The sequence below is a fragment of the Populus nigra genome, chromosome 17 (assembly GCF_951802175.1).
Source record: "Populus nigra chromosome 17, ddPopNigr1.1, whole genome shotgun sequence".
Classification (NCBI taxonomy): Eukaryota; Viridiplantae; Streptophyta; class Magnoliopsida; order Malpighiales; family Salicaceae; genus Populus; species Populus nigra.
The window spans coordinates 13,768,922-13,784,736 of NC_084868.1; the positions used below are offsets into that span (position 1 = coordinate 13,768,922).

General features: G+C 31.7%; 1 protein-coding gene across 9 annotated transcripts in view; it reads left to right on the top strand.

The window, feature by feature from the left end:
• LOC133677197 (probable LRR receptor-like serine/threonine-protein kinase At1g53430) overlaps positions 1 to 14,772 on the top strand; it is a 55,513-nt gene extending 40,741 nt beyond the window's left edge. The window contains exons 1-27 of one of the 9 annotated variants that reach the window (XM_062099074.1): positions 783 to 945; positions 1,467 to 1,599; positions 1,714 to 1,788; positions 1,874 to 1,945; positions 3,913 to 3,984; positions 5,688 to 5,759; positions 5,867 to 5,938; positions 6,027 to 6,098; positions 6,201 to 6,275; positions 6,358 to 6,429; positions 6,531 to 6,605; positions 6,676 to 6,750; positions 8,915 to 8,986; positions 9,215 to 9,283; positions 9,383 to 9,451; positions 9,548 to 9,607; positions 9,737 to 9,751; positions 9,838 to 9,884; positions 9,956 to 10,326; positions 10,396 to 10,615; positions 10,716 to 10,844; positions 10,922 to 11,043; positions 11,131 to 11,344; positions 11,588 to 11,822; positions 11,907 to 12,063; positions 13,874 to 14,159; positions 14,474 to 14,772. In XM_062099074.1, coding sequence (XP_061955058.1) covers positions 813 to 945; positions 1,467 to 1,599; positions 1,714 to 1,788; positions 1,874 to 1,945; positions 3,913 to 3,984; positions 5,688 to 5,759; positions 5,867 to 5,938; positions 6,027 to 6,098; positions 6,201 to 6,275; positions 6,358 to 6,429; positions 6,531 to 6,605; positions 6,676 to 6,750; positions 8,915 to 8,986; positions 9,215 to 9,283; positions 9,383 to 9,451; positions 9,548 to 9,607; positions 9,737 to 9,751; positions 9,838 to 9,884; positions 9,956 to 10,326; positions 10,396 to 10,615; positions 10,716 to 10,844; positions 10,922 to 11,043; positions 11,131 to 11,344; positions 11,588 to 11,822; positions 11,907 to 12,063; positions 13,874 to 14,152 — 3,057 coding nt within the window. In that variant the 5' untranslated portion in view covers positions 783 to 812 and the 3' untranslated portion in view covers positions 14,153 to 14,159; positions 14,474 to 14,772. Of the gene's footprint in view, positions 1 to 782; positions 946 to 1,466; positions 1,600 to 1,713; positions 1,789 to 1,873; positions 1,946 to 3,912; positions 3,985 to 5,687; positions 5,760 to 5,866; positions 5,939 to 6,026; positions 6,099 to 6,200; positions 6,276 to 6,357; positions 6,430 to 6,530; positions 6,606 to 6,675; positions 6,751 to 8,914; positions 8,987 to 9,214; positions 9,284 to 9,382; positions 9,452 to 9,547; positions 9,608 to 9,736; positions 9,752 to 9,837; positions 9,885 to 9,955; positions 10,327 to 10,395; positions 10,616 to 10,715; positions 10,845 to 10,921; positions 11,044 to 11,130; positions 11,345 to 11,587; positions 11,823 to 11,906; positions 12,064 to 13,873; positions 14,363 to 14,473 lie in introns of those variants that run through there. The other 8 variants (XM_062099077.1, XM_062099073.1, XM_062099079.1 and 5 more) reach the window with 8 other exon arrangements.
• Positions 14,773 to 15,815: the final 1,043 nt, after the last annotated feature.

The window sequence follows — 15,815 nt, forward strand, 5'->3', positions numbered from 1 at the left end:
TGAGTTTTTTATTTTTATTTTTAAATAATATTGATATGTAATGCAATTAATTAAGGTGATGTTGTTAGAATTTTAAAAGACTAATAAGCAATAAGTTTTGGATTACTATTACATGCTTTACCTTGCAGTTAAACCAGACAAACATCTAATGTAAATTTACATTAGGTTCACTTATCCAGATCACTGTTTATTTTTTGACAACAAGATGTCCATCAATGTCGCTTGTAAACAACAATATTATAGTTTCAAATTCATTTTTGCATAATTGTTGTATTTGTTTTTATAATGAAAGGTCAGCATTTTTTTTCCTTTCCATCAATGTTGCTTGTAAATCTGAGTAAGTGTTATCAGAGCTTTTGCTCAAAATCCATCAATGGCCATCATGTTTGTAAAATTTTGTACCGTACATTTGAGTCACAAATTAGATTTTCTCTTCAATTCAAATTAATAATTCATAATTATATATTATATTCGAATAATTACCGTTCATTATGCATGAATGAATTCAAATCTTAGACATTGAATTGAATTCAAATATGCAAATTTTACACCGTTGTTTGTCTCAATTTTTTTTTTTAAAAAAAAAAGCTTTGGATCACAAGGAATCATTTTGCAAGTTACTTAAACCAAAATTGTTAGGCCTCCATACATAATATTGCAAGTTACTTTTCTCAGGTATTTTGATATTTGGACAGGGACACTATGGTAATGTGAGGTAATTGATTCAGAGTTAATAACAGTTTGAACGGTAAAACAATATCTTTATAAAGAATGGATGTCTTAAGGGAAGCGCATTGCAAGCTAAAGTAGTAATGGCTAAGCTCTTTCCTAAGCTTGTTTCCTTTCTTGCCGTTCTTCTTCTTTGTCAATTTGGTTATGTAGCCTGTCAACCAACGATGAAGCTAAAAAGTACAAGCAGAAACGCCACGTTGCCTGAAGGAGAAGGTACACAAGATATACTTTTCCATCTACATATATATCCTTTTCCTACTATATACAAAAGGAGGAAGAAAATTTGTTTATCTGTTAAATATGAGCTTTTCCTTCAATATCTTCTGATCCGATCCAAGCAGATCCTCTTCTCTTTCAGATGACCCAATTAATAATAAGTTATGAACAAAAAGGGCATTTTTTGTGTAGATTTCATGCATGTCGCATTGCAAGCTAAAGTAATGGCTAAGCTTTATCTTAATAAGCTCGATCTTTCCTAAGCTTGTTTCCTCTCTTGCCGTTCTTCTTCTCTGTCAATTTGGCTATGTTGTCTGTAAAGCAACAAATTTATATGACATGCCTTAATTGCCTGAAGATGAAGGTACACGCGATTTCATGCTTGTTGTTGACAGTTCAATTTGCATTAGTTCAATTTACATCATTAATGAGATTTTTAATAACAGCCTAACTAATGCATACTACCTGTTTGAATTTTGCTAAAAAAATGATGTTTCATTGTTGAAAACGTTTGGCAGAAAAGGCTTTGGATGACTTGTTGAAAACGTTAGAGTGGGGTTTTCATCCAAATATCGCACGCTCGGCTTGTTCCTCTCATTTTGAATACATCAAATGCGACTGCAACAGCACAGTTTGTCATGTCACCCGCCTGTAAGTTCCTCATCAACTTCATCCAATTTTCTTTTATTTTTGTAAGGCAATACATCCTCTTTAAAACTCACTGGTTGCTATGGTTTCTATGTTAACGCCATTTTTGGGTGGTAGAACGCTCCCAGACCAGGACTTGACTGGACAAATAAATGCTTCAGCCTTGGCTAGTCTCGTTTACCTAAAAGCAATGTGAGTATCATATGACATGATGATAATAATTCGAAGTAATTATGCTGACTTCAATTCATTGATAGCTATCCTATTACCATAACAGTGATTTGTCCAAGAATCAACTTCATGGTAGCATCCCTCTCACCTTGGTGAACTTGAGTTCACTCACCCGTATGTAAGTGATCCAGTACCATATATGATCACATACTACTACTACAGCAGTTTGGACAGCAAAAGTGACTACTCGATCAACTATATTATTGAAAAATATAGTTACAGTCACTGTATTCATTATCTACAAGTATCTACTCCATCAACAAAAATTATTGAAGAAAAAGATGCATAGTAGTTGAACGACACGTTGTTTAGGCTAAACCCTACAAATTAAAGTTTTTAATTTAGAATTGGAAAAACTTCAATTTAATTCTTATTATTCCACTTAAACTCCTGATTTGATCAAATTAACTTTTTAAATATTATAATTCGATTCCTAGAGTTTAAATTCTTCTAATTAGAACCCAATATATGCTTACTAGTGTTATTAGTGTCTCTTAAACTAGTTTTATTGCAGGAAGACATATTTAAGTTTAGTAGTACATGACATATGAGGAAGCTATTGTCTAGCTAGAAGTCTGGCCCTGGCGAGATGTTTTAAAAAAGGTGTTATTTCGTAGATAAAAGAATGAATCGATATAAAAGTTCGGGTAGATAATTTAATGGTTAGAGAATTCTATAATGAAAGGAGTATCAGAGAGTAAATAATTTCACTAATTAAGCTAGTGTTAATTAGTCTTGAGTACTGATAATAAGGATTGCTCATTTGATTAGTCTTTGAAAGATTCTAGATAAAAATATGATTATATAATAGAAAAAAGTATTTTCTATTTATTATATTTTAATATAAACATGTCATGCACATAGAAACTAGAAAATCTTAATTAATCTTAACTAGAAAAACACATAACAATTATTCTACGCATCATATTTTAATGTTGACTGCAATAGTGTTATTTATTTTAAAAATTAATGTTTGTTTGTAGAAATTAAATAGGCATATTGTGCATTAATCAATACTCGCCTATTGTTAATGCAACATCCTTGGGTTAAAGTAGTCCAATCCTTGGGTTGATTTTGTATAAACGACAAAAAAATTCAAGACATGATTAAAAATAAATCCTGTTCTTGGAGAAATGATGCCATCAAAATTAAACTGTAGAAACATGAAAAATTAAGTCTTTTATTAATTGATTTTGTTACGTGATAGACAAAGGAATAAGACCCGACAAAAAATCTTGTTATAAAAGACATAGTCGTGTGTTAACTAATATTGTTATTCCATAGGCAACATTCAAAGGATAAGACCCGATAATGAATCTTTTTTTTCCTGGGTCAATTTACATATAAATAAACAATTAAACTGGTCAGCGTGTAGATGAATTCCAGCCATACTCCCAAAAATACCAGCAAAGAAATCAAAGCATTGTTCGGATCAAGCCTGTAAAGGCAATCTCGAAATTGTGATCCATCACAACCTATCAATTGCTGCATCAGATGCAATCCAAAGGTCGGATAGAATACAACAGATGTTGATCATTAATTATTAAATTAAAGTCTTTATTTAAAATAATTAATTTCAATAGTTAATTCAAAAGGCATATATATATATATATATAATTATCTCAAATAATTTTATAATCTTTTAATATTTAATAGTAATATATGTAGATATGTTAAATTAAATACGAGTATAATTTTTTTTTATTATTGTTTAATTAAAGAGGAAAAATATATTACAAGCATAATTTAGATGTGTGTTTGAAAAGGTAAAAAAAATAAAAAAAAATAAGTGCCCTCCCAAAAATACCAGCAAAGAAATCTTCATTGATTCATCATTTAATGTTTGTAATCTTTTGTTATATTTCCATTAATATTGTACGGTGAATGTCTTCCCACTTTCCATATGCATAGCGATCTCTCCAAAAACTTCTTTAATGGATGTCTGCATAGTTATGTGTAAAGAGCAACTTAGCTTTTGGATCATATACAATAACTAATTTCATTTCTTAGTACGTCTTCATAAAATTTATATTATTGGTTTTTATTTGAGTAATAATAAACTTATATGGTAATACATATGCATAGCGATCTCTCCACGAACTTTCTCAGTGGCTCCATACCTCCATCCTTAGGGAATTTGTCGTCCCTCAAATATCTGTAAGTATCATATATGCAATCACTGTCTCTTCGGTATCATATAGTTAATATAAGTATCATCTTTAGTGTCAAATAAATTCCTTTTTCCATTGCTGATGCAAGTTTTGTGCTCTCATTCTTGTATGTGTTTATATGTATTTTATTAATATTGATTTTTTTTTCAAAAACATTCCATGTCCAATTTTTAAAGATTCTCATTTTTTCCTAATCAAGGATTTAGATTCTATACTTCAAAACAAAATTTATTATTTCTAATATAGTTAAAAGCAAACTATCCATCATCAATTTTTTAAAAAAAAAAATGGCACTAACCAAAAAGTTTGACTTGGGTATCGAAGAACATCCATTTTTATATGAATTATAGGAGAACATCTTGGATATTTTGGTTTGATTTTATACCATTGCTGTTCTTTTAAAGAATAATATATATTAATGGTAAGAAAAGAGCATATAATTTGTAACTTATGTTATCAAGAGTTCTATGAAATTATAGTCTCAGCATGCATTTTTAGAATATATATATACAAATCTAACATTTTTGTTTTCTAAAATCACTTCTTTTAAATTAATTCCATTAAATAATAGTTAAGATCTCATTGTTATTCGGAGAATAAAGTGTTTAGGACTACATAATTATATTATAATGGTGAAAATTTGAGTTAAGAACTCAAATTTGCTTCATTAAATTAAAGAAGAAGAAGTTACTGAATAGACAATTGATAGATTATACTTGTAGTTGTAAAAGTTAAGATTTTTTAATAGAATTTTTGGGGAAACATTTTCAAGTAAAATTAGCTTTGTTAGAAATGAAAATAAGGGCAAGCCATTTGGGGTCTTGATACTTATAAATGCTCATGGCAAGGTGTTAATGGTATAGTTATTAAACCCGCACCAGACTTGCTGGTCGATCCGGGATCTGATTGACTCGGTTGCTGAACCGGTCCGGGTAAGACAAAAGACCAGAACGAGCAAAAACTCGGCAAAACCCAGTTAAGACTCCCTTTTTTTTAAATGTGTTTTTTCTTCTAATTAGAGACCCCTCTTTTTTATATATGTTTTAATTGGTTATTAACCGTTTTCAAATTTTAGTATATAAATACTAAAAGAATACTTTATTTTTTTCAATGTGGGATTTGAAGTCTTTTAGTATATATATTATATGTTTACAAGAAAAAATTAAGTCATGTCTTTTTAATGTAGGATAAAAAATATTTTGAAAAAATATTTTAAACTTGATTATTTATAACATGTATAACTTATATTTACATTAATTGTTTTTAAAAATTTTCATATGAAATATTAAAATTTTAAATATTTTTTAAATATTTCCGGATTAATTCGGGTTAACTTGGGTCAACCCGTGTAACCCAAAACTCGGCTCCTTTGCTAGGTCAACCCCGGGTCGGGTCTTATAACTATAGTTAATGGTCTGATAACTATGGTTAATGGTCACAAAAATTAACTTATGAGCTCTGTTTGGTTCTTTTCTCTTATGTAATTAGGATAGTAGCCATGTTTGGCTACTTGCTGAACTGTGTTAATGCTTGTTTGGCTGTCTGCATGGTTACGAGCAAAGAGCTACTTAGCTTTTGGATCATATATAATAACTAATTTCAGTTCTTAGTTAATTTGTCTTCATAAAATTTAAATTATTGATTCTTATTTGAGTAATAATGAACTTATATGGTAATACATATGCGTAGCCGTCTCTCGAGAAACTTCCTCAATGACTCCATACCTTCATCTTTGGGGAATTTGTCGTCCCTCAAATATATGTACGTGTCATCCAATCACGGTTTCTTCAGTATCATATAATGTGAATTAAATTCTTTTTCCATTACTGACGCAAGTATTGTGCTCTTATTGTTGTGGGTGTTTCCAGGAGTTTGTCGTATAATAAGTTATCAAGTCAAATCCCTAGAGAATTGGGCAACCTCTCTAATCTCCTATATATGTATAGAAACTCGCTCGCTCTTTCATTCTCCTTGAATTTCCTTGTAACTTATTGAGTTTGGTTTGGTTATTATCTCTTGTTTAATTAGGTACTTGGACTCCAATGAACTCACTGGTCAGCTTCCACCAGAACTTGAAAGTTTGAGATCTCTTGGTTATTTGTAAGTTTCAAAAAGAAGAATAATAATGTCAACTTTTGATAGTAAGAGGAGAAATAAAACAGAAAAAAGGTGGATTACAATCCTTTTGATTTGTTGTTGTAGAGGGTTGAGCTCCAACAATTTGAGTGGACCACTGCCGAAAAATTACGCCAACTTTACTTCGGAATTGCAGTGGTTGTAAGTGCAACTCATCATATTATTTCAACCAACAATCTGTTTAATTATTGTTCCAAGGAAAAGCAACTAATTATGGCTGCAGTAACGTAGCTGGGAACCGTTTGACCGGTCAAGTACGAAGTTTCATTGCGAATTGGACTGGACTCGTTTACCTGTAAGAAATTACTTGTACTTTCGGTAATATTATTTGATTGAGAAACTGTCGATGATCGAAGAATATCATTCAATAACTGGTGTTACTTGTGTACTGAACAGGTCCCTCTCCGGGAATGATTTTGAAGGAGAGCTTCCTCTTGAACTTCTTTTTAACATGTCAAACCTCGTATACTTGTAAGTGTTCTATGATTTTAACCGGGTTAAAATAAATGCATGTTTTTATTTTGGATGGTCTTTCTTCCAGGTATGTTAGTGATGTAAGAAGCTCGGCCGGTTTCCATTTCCCAAAAAACGCAACTATGAAGAAAATAAGACGGCTGTGAGTTTTTCCTTCCTTTGCTTGTCTTTAAAGCTCACATGCATAACTAACTTGAGATTTGTAATTAAAAAAAAAAAATGCCTGAAACTCCCTTAGTACGGCAAACTCCCTTAATTTGCACCCTTACCACCTAATCCGTCAATGGATGAGGAGTAAGCCAATGAGCTTATTAGCCCCAATGTGTTGCAATTGTTGATTAAGGTCTAAAAAACTTCTTTCTTATTAATGAAAAAGTCTTTCAAAAAAATATCTTTCTTATCACTAATACAAAACAAACAGCTTGAAACTATAATAACAAAAACATATCTTATATGTAAATTTGTAATTTTAAATATTACAAAAAAAACAAATTATTTTTTAATATTTTTTTGAAATATAAGCCAAACTATCAAAACTTTAATAAAATTAATTATTAAACCAAAAATCCATGCCAAAATATATTCTTGAAATTTCATATGATATAGATGTGCAAATTAAAAAAAAAAACATTTAATTCTTTTTATCTTTTTAATTTGACATTTAAAAACATAAAAGAAAATACCCAAAAACACAGACCCCTCGCACTTTCAAGTTTCCGATGTAACAGAAAATTAAATTGCTTACAATAATTTAAATACACATTTCGAAATCTAAAAATTACAAAGTAGATTCAGGAACAGTGCTGGAAGCGGCTGAGCGGCGGCGCGTTTGTCCACTCGCGGCCGCCAGTGGCGGCGCGTGGTTCACTATCCGTCGCGAGAAAAACCAGGAAACAGGGGGTGATCTGGATTGGCTTCTTCCCCTCTTCCCTTCCCCGCCGGCGGTGAGGAACACTGTCACCTGCAACAACAGAAAAACACAAGCAGTTGTTTTTTTTTTTTCTCAGATCTGGATCTTTCGGGTCTGTTTCTCAATTTTTCTTCCTCTTTCTGGCGGCTGACGACTCTGAGGTCAGGGCATCTTTGGTCGGATTACAGAGAGGCAGAGGTGGCTGAGTGAAGGGGAGAGAGCTCGGTCTCGGTTTAGCAGAGATGGGGGCGGCTGAAAGAGCAGAGGGGTGGTACTATCGGTGGATCTGGAGTGTCTGGTTCGGCTCTGTGGAGGATGGTCTGTGAAGGCCGGTGATGGGGCTGTTGGGTCAACTGTCAGAGATCGGGAAAGGAAGATGAGTAAGTGCAGCGGGCGGCCTCTATGGTTGTGGTGGGGAGCTGGAAGGTTGATGTTGTGGCCGGGGGGAGAATGGGCTTGGGTTCCGTGAGAGGGAGGGGAGACCTGGTTCGGTCAGCGGTGGAGAAGGAGAAGGAGAAGTTGAAACAACCAGCAAGAGGAGAGAGTGAGGGTGAACGGCTCTGCCCTCTTTTGGTCTTGGCGAGCTGGCAGCTAGTTCAGGAGGGAAGGTTTGGTGAGGGAGAAGAAGATGGGGACGGCTGTGGCTTGGAGAGGGAGAGCAGCAGCTGAAGGAGGGGAGCAGCCATGGATGAAGAAAATGATACAGGATATTGCCCCTTACTGCGTGTGTTTGTGTTGTGTGACTTTCATTTATAGATAAAATGATGCTAAGTATCAAACTTAACCCTCAACTTTTTTTTTAATTAAAAAGAAACAAGTAATATCAACGTAAATCCAACAAAAAAAAAATTAATTATTTAAAAATTATTATGTTAAAAATCAAACATGCTCAAAAAACCTTTAAAAATTTAAATTTTTTTAAGATGATGTTAAAAATACTAAAAATAATATAAGTATATTAAGATCATATTTTTTAAAAGTTTTTATTGTTTTCTTGTTATTTTTTTAATATTAAATCAAAAATTAGATAGCAACATTATAAATTCAAATTGACACTTAGAATTATATGTGTATGGGAGCGTTATTGTTGTAGAATTTGGATTATGACCGATCTTTTATATAAATATATTTTTAGACCTATTTTTCTTTATATGATCTTGAGTTTTTTTTATCAGCTATTACATGCTGTGAAGACTAGTTGTATCTGGGATTCAAGTTTGAGAATTTTAATATATATATATATATAGGCATAACAGAATCATGAAGTCACAATGTTGTGTTTTATAATTTTTTTTTTTTTCTGCTATGATATTGCTCAATATTTATGTACGTGACTCTTAATGATATGGATGCATTGGATAAATCCAAACACCAACTTCTTCAATGGTTTGTGTAGGGTGATAAGGAATTGCTCAATAAGTGGTGAAATCCCCTCGTACATTGGTAATTGGTCATCGTTAACATACCTGTAAGTTTCATTTCCTCTTTTGTGAAGGATTTGTCATTCTGTCGTGGCTATTTAATTTCATCAGCTCTATAAATGCTCATTGTTTAGGGCCTTGAGGCCATCCATAGAAGTGTTGATGATTTTGACTATGCGTTTACAGAATCAACTATATATGCAATAATTGACCATAGCACAACTTTATATCAAATATGTAGGATAACGTTTGCTTTCATTTTATTGATCCTGCAGAGACTTGAGCTTTAACAGCTTAACTGGTGGAATACCAGATTCCATGAAAAACCTGACTTTAAGTAAGATGTATGCAAAAGAACTCGATCAATCCATCTTATAATAAGTTCGTTTTGCCACTCTATTAAAAAACAAGTGATGGTTTTCATATTGGTTTGTTTTGTTTAGGTTTCTCACAGGAAATATGCTTAATGGCACAGTACTTCCCTGGCTTCCTCATAAAATTGAGGACACGGCGTATGTTATGGCTTTGTGCTCTTTGCTCAGATGGGTTGTTTTTCCTTTTGTAGATTTCCTCAATAAAATCTTGATATGTAAACAATAATGTTGCAGGGACTTGTCATATAATAATTTTGATGATGGTCCGAAGAAAGGAGAAGGAAAGCTGAACATGTAATAACGGCTACTTCATTTTCTTCTTCCTTTTGTTTCACTTGCAAGAATATTATTGTCTATGAAATCCCAACTTCTAATCATTTTGTATCATGTGCACCAACTGCTTGCATGTTGATCATACTCAAGCAGTGAACCAAACAGGTATGGTAATATCCTCCATATGGTGCAATTAATTTAGAACAAATAATCCTCAGCTATTTCTTACCAATTTTGTTTGCTATTTCTAGGACTTCTATACGTGATTTCAAAAATAAATGTGGGCGAAAACCAAAGTGTAAGTTCTATTGAGAAGCTCTATAATTTTGCGCAGAACATATTTTCTATACTAATTATCATTTTTTGCAGACGATTCCTTATATATAAATTGTGGAGGAGGAGGCACAGTTTTTTATGGGAAAGAGTTTGAAGCAGATAATGCAACATCAAATTACTATGAATCTACAAAAGGAAATTGGGCTTATTCTTGTTCTGGAGACTTTGGTTCGGAAACTTATGATTCCAGTGATTACATAAAAAACATGGAATGTGGAGATTGTGATTCTGCTGAGACACAGTTATACAACTCAAGTCGCCTCTGCCCTCTTTCTCTGACATATTACGGCTTCTGTTTATTTAAAGGAAATTACACTGTGAAACTTTACTTCGCTGAAACTGTTTATCAAAGTGATGAAGATTATTCGAATTTAGGGAAACGTGTTTTTGATGTATATATACAGGTAACCGCTATATTTTTCTGCAGCTTCTTTCAAAAATTTCCATCGTTCAACATCCTCTGTTTGATATAGGGGAATAGAACACTAAAAGACTTCAACATAAAAGAAATGGCCAGCGGCACCAATAAGACATGGACTCAAAATTTCACAGCACTTGTAGGAGATGATCATCTATTGACTATCCATTTTTTCTGGGCTGGCAAAGGAACTTTCCAGGAGCCAAGTTTTTCCTATGCACCTGCTGCACTGTCTTTAAAGGGACCCCTTGTGTCAGGCATTTCTGTAACTGCAAGTAAAGAGTTGCATTCTCTTAATTTTGTTGAGCAAAGATTTCTGTTACGCTTTATCTGGATAAATAATTATTCTTTCTGTCTTCCACTATTGGTATCCAGACTTCAAAGTTGGCAAGGGACCATCTCCTTTACAAATTGCAGGGATTGCTGTAGGTTCAGTATTTGGTTCTCTACTTCTGTCGTCTTACATGTGGAAAATGGGCTGGCTGCAGCAAAATGATTTGGATGGTACCTCTCTATGCTAATCTAAAATCATTATGCACCATACAACCTTAAGAATTTACTTTGATGTTTTCTTCAAATAGATATAACTATAGAGGTCCAAGGAGATGAAAAATCTTTCTCCCTCAAAGAAATAATCGATGCTACTCGAAAATTTAGCCCCAAAATGGAGATTGGCAGGGGACGCTTTGGAATAGTATACGAGGTCAGATTTTCTTTTTTGAAACATCTGTTCCTCAACATGCACTTTTTTCTTTCAGAGTTCTGGCAAATTGATTTCCTGTGTATGCAGGCTGAATTGCCGAACGAGATAAAATTAGCAGTGAAGAAGATTTCTCCTCGTTCAAAGCAACAAGGAAAAGATGAATTACAAAGGGAAATCTTCAACCTGAAATCTTTGCATCATGAGAATCTTGTTCAATTGTTGAATGGCTATTCTAATAAAGACCTGCATCTGCTAGTAAATGAATATATGCAGAAAGGCTCCCTTCAACGTGCGTTGTTTGGTAATACTGTCATCAACCAATTTTCATCCTGCTCTTTCGGTTCTCAAGTTTTATCTTAATTTTCACCTAATGCATTACCTAGTGAAATTCATATGATTGTTGAGAACTAAACACAGGAGTAAATAGAATTCCGTCACTTAATGTTTGTGAGAGCTTCTAATTGTATATTTAAATCTTCTGTTAGTACAAGGATTGTGTACTTGCAAATATCAATAACTTAATATCAATAATCTTGATTTGTAGAACCAAATTCCACGACAAAACTTGATTGGAAAGCTAGATTTGATATTTGTTTGGGAATAGCAAGAGGTTTGAAGTATTTACATGAAGAGAAAAGGTTCAAGATTGTTCATGGAAACATAAAACCTACTAATATTTTGCTTGATAACTCTCTTACGGCCAAGTTGTCTGACTTTGGATTGGCAACGCTTTGTGATGAGGAAGATCCATTTATGACCATCGAAGCAAAAGGGTCGCGGTAAGTATTATGATCATTGATTGACAACTACTTTCATTCTTTTAATTAAGAGCTAATTAACCAATAATTAATCTCCTATTGCAGAGTTTACATGGCACCTGAGTATTCAATGGGAAAAGCAATAAATACTGTTAAAGCTGATGTTTACAGTTTCGGAGTTGTCCTACTCGAAATAGTTAGCGGGATAGTTAGTGCAGAATATACACCCAATCAAGAAGAAGCTAAGTTTCTTCTGGATAAAGTAAGTGTATCTGACAGGATAAATCCTCTTAGTTTTTTTTTTTTGTAGTTATTATCAAACCAAACATTTTCTGTCAACATTAAATGACTTGTGAATTCTACAACAAGCTCACGGAAGAAATTTATAATAGAAAAGTATATTATTATTTAATAATTTGAAATATATGTTATACTCAACTCAAGCAAGATTTATATAATCATATAACAAGAAACATAAAAAAAATATAGAATAAAATAAACTATAGAAAAATATATTTGATTAGATGATTAAATTTATTTCTTGATTACCTAGAGTTCAATTCCTTGATCTCTCTTTTCTATTGATTATTTTCTTAACATACCCCCTCAAACCCATGATAATTTTATTTTTATTGTTAGGAAATCTTTAAAAGAAAAGAGTTATGTGATCAATGTAATTAGAAATCAAATTTCACCTGTATCAAAGATTTTTTTTAAAAAAGCGTTGTATAATTTTGATTTTTTTTTCTTTCTTTCGTAATTTATCTATTTTCTTTTCGAAAATCTATCTTAATATATATGTAAAGCCCTTAACATATTGGGTTTTATTTTTACTCTTTGATTATAGTATATAAATAATAACTTCCTTTTATATATACTTAAGAAATAGATTATTCTTTTTATTTCTCTAAATAGTTATAATAAAAGATAGATTCAAAGAAAAAATATCTACAATATTCCTATTTGTAGCTTAAAATCTAACAAACCTCCTCATTAAGGAAGAAAATTTAATCACCATGGATATGAAAAGGTAATTTATGGTAAGTCTAATTACTCCCCTTTTCCATTTCTTGAATAAATTCAAAATTCCTTTTGCAACTTTTGAGCCCAAAATATAATCCCTCATCCAAGTATATCCCTTATTTTAAAAACTTGTAACGAATGTCTAGATATGGCTGAAGGAATGTCATACATGCACAACTTCTATTGTCATTGTATGCTTATCTTTAATAATTATACTTTTCTAGCCAGACATTTCTTTTCAAAATTTGGTTTTTCAAGTGATTATTTTATTTTAACTCACTCTTCGTCAAACTAATATATTCTTTTTATCATGGCTCCTTAGCCATTTTCTATCTCTTTTGTTAGGAAGAACTATCTCTTCTTTTTTTTTTTTTTTATAGGTGGTATCTTTTATACTATCTCTTGTCCAAAAACATATCAGCTTTGCACTAAGTCTCTCTTCTTTTTTCTTTTTTTTTCTTTTTGCATGTCTTTCTCTTGATGTAGATTCTCAATTCTCTTGTTGGACTTTGTTGCACCTCCATTTTTTTTAATTCTTTAGATGTTATCTAATCATCCACGTGATCTTGAAATAATTTCTCCTTATCATGAGTTGATTTATCATTGAAAAGGAATAGTAAATTAAATATTTGGTAAATAATGAAGAGTTTGAAAACAAAGTGTTTTAAAATGATCGAATGGATGGCATAAAATTGTCCATCGAAAAAGAAAAAGCTAATATTTAGAGTAGTACATGATCGACCTGCTCTGATACCAAAAAAACTTTAGAATAGAAGAGGAAATTATTCGATAATTTGATATATGTGTTACATTCAACTCATGTAGAGTTTATATAGTTATATAACAAGACCCATAAGTAAATAGAATAAAATAAATTATAAAAAATATGCTTGATCATCTCCTTTAATTGGATGATTGAAATAATTTCTTGATTGCTTAGAGTTATTTAATTCCTTGATTTTTTTAATTGATTAGAAAATAATAAGTAATAATTACTTGATTATTTCATTAATACTGGGAGCTAAGCTAATCTTGTTTTTCAATTGCAGGCTAGCGTTTTGCACGATAAGGGAAGAATCCTTGACTTGGTGGACCAGAAATTAGCATCCAGTTACGACAGAAAGCAGGCTCTTACTATTTTGCACTTGGCAATGAAGTGCGTTAATCTGTCCCCTACTCTCAGGCCTAAAATGTCCGAAGTCGTCAGTATACTTGAAGGTGAGATAAGCCCTCAACAGATTTCTGAAGGCGATGATACTCCATCAGTAAATATTGGAGGACTATACGGTGTGTTTTCCAAGGTGTTGGAAATAGATCCAATTTCTTAGATAATTGGTAATGTTAAGTTTGATGATGAAAACCTTCTGCCTCTTCTTTTTTATTTTGTAATTACTTGATGTGGTGGTGTCAAGAGAACATTGCTGTGTGCGTGAGAGACTCCATGAGAAAATATGTGTGTTTGCTTCGTCTGCTATGATTTATTTGTGCTGTTATGGCTGCTGGTAATTTCATGAATTCAATAAGATTATCATTAGCCATCCTTCTTCTTCTTTTATGAAAATGTATAGATTTTATTGATCAAAAGAAGCCAATATATATATATATTGGGCAGGAGTGTTGACAGTGTGATTCTGTTTTCCATTTCTCAGATGGGCCACTACAGTACCCTTTCTATGCAGTTTAGAAGCAGTAGCATGAGTGTTGACAGTGTGGTTCTGTTTTCAATCTTGTTTTGCTACAATTTCCTGCTGCCTATTCAGAAGCGACAGTGAACAACATATACAAAATGGAGAGGGTAATTATCTAACAAATTAGTCACCACTACAAATCTTCCATGGAGTTAAGAACTTCATGTGATACACGTTTGAGATTCCAAAGGCCTGTGTTGACAGCTTGCTTTTTCTTTGTTTTTCACTATCTTCTGTCTGACGCTTTTCCATTCAGTTTTCGATTGCCTTTGGATTTTGCTTTTATATATATATATATATAAAAGGAATTGGCTAAGAAAAAATAGAAAGAGTTAAAAAGGATACTACAAAATCATTAGATTTATCTAAGAAAGACGCAAATTATCCTGATTTGAAAAGCTTATTTAGAGGTGCGTAGATAATTTCAATGTATTTTTAAATAAAAAGTATTTTAAAAAGTAATTATCATTACTATAATACTAAATGTATTCTTACTAAAATTTCATAATGTTGCTTATACTTGTTGTTATTATTTTATTTGTTTCTATATTCTTACTCATTAGATTTATGTTTTTTTGCTATTCTTTGATTATTTTTTGAGACTTTACTTAATTTGTAGAGATTTTTATTTTCATTCCTGCTTCTTTTTTTCAGTTCGACGAGTTTTTAATTATATTTTTAATTTTTATATAATTGAAATTTGTTTTTTTAATAAGTTCTCCAACCCTAACAATTTAAGCCCAACTCAAAAAGGTATTCTTTCTTCCCTTTCTGTTTTTCTCTCAATCCTAGCTAATTACAGATCAGTTTAGGCTATGTTATTTCGCTACTTATAAGTTGTTGTTGAATTTAAGTAGTAAAACCACGTGTGTTTTGCTTTTTATAATTATATGAGAAGGTGAAATAATTAACAAGATCCTATAGCTTCAGCAAACTTTATGGCTACAAGTAGCGGCACATTCCATATTTAATTAATTAATGCTAATTTATTTTTTAAGAATTCATATCTATTTCTTTACTTACAAGTATAGTTGTTAATTATATTTTAGTTTGTTTACTACTCTCTCTTCTGTCTTGCTCTATATAAATTTCATTGACTATAAAATTGAGTACTATTTTTTTTTTGTTGAGAATTTATATCTATTTCTTAAATTATAAATAGTGTTGCTAATTACATTTTAGTTTGTTGAATATATTCTTTTTTATGCACAATTAATCATACTCGTCGATAATATATATATATATATATATATATATATATATATATATATATATATATAGACGGTACTTTCTATGTGTTTTT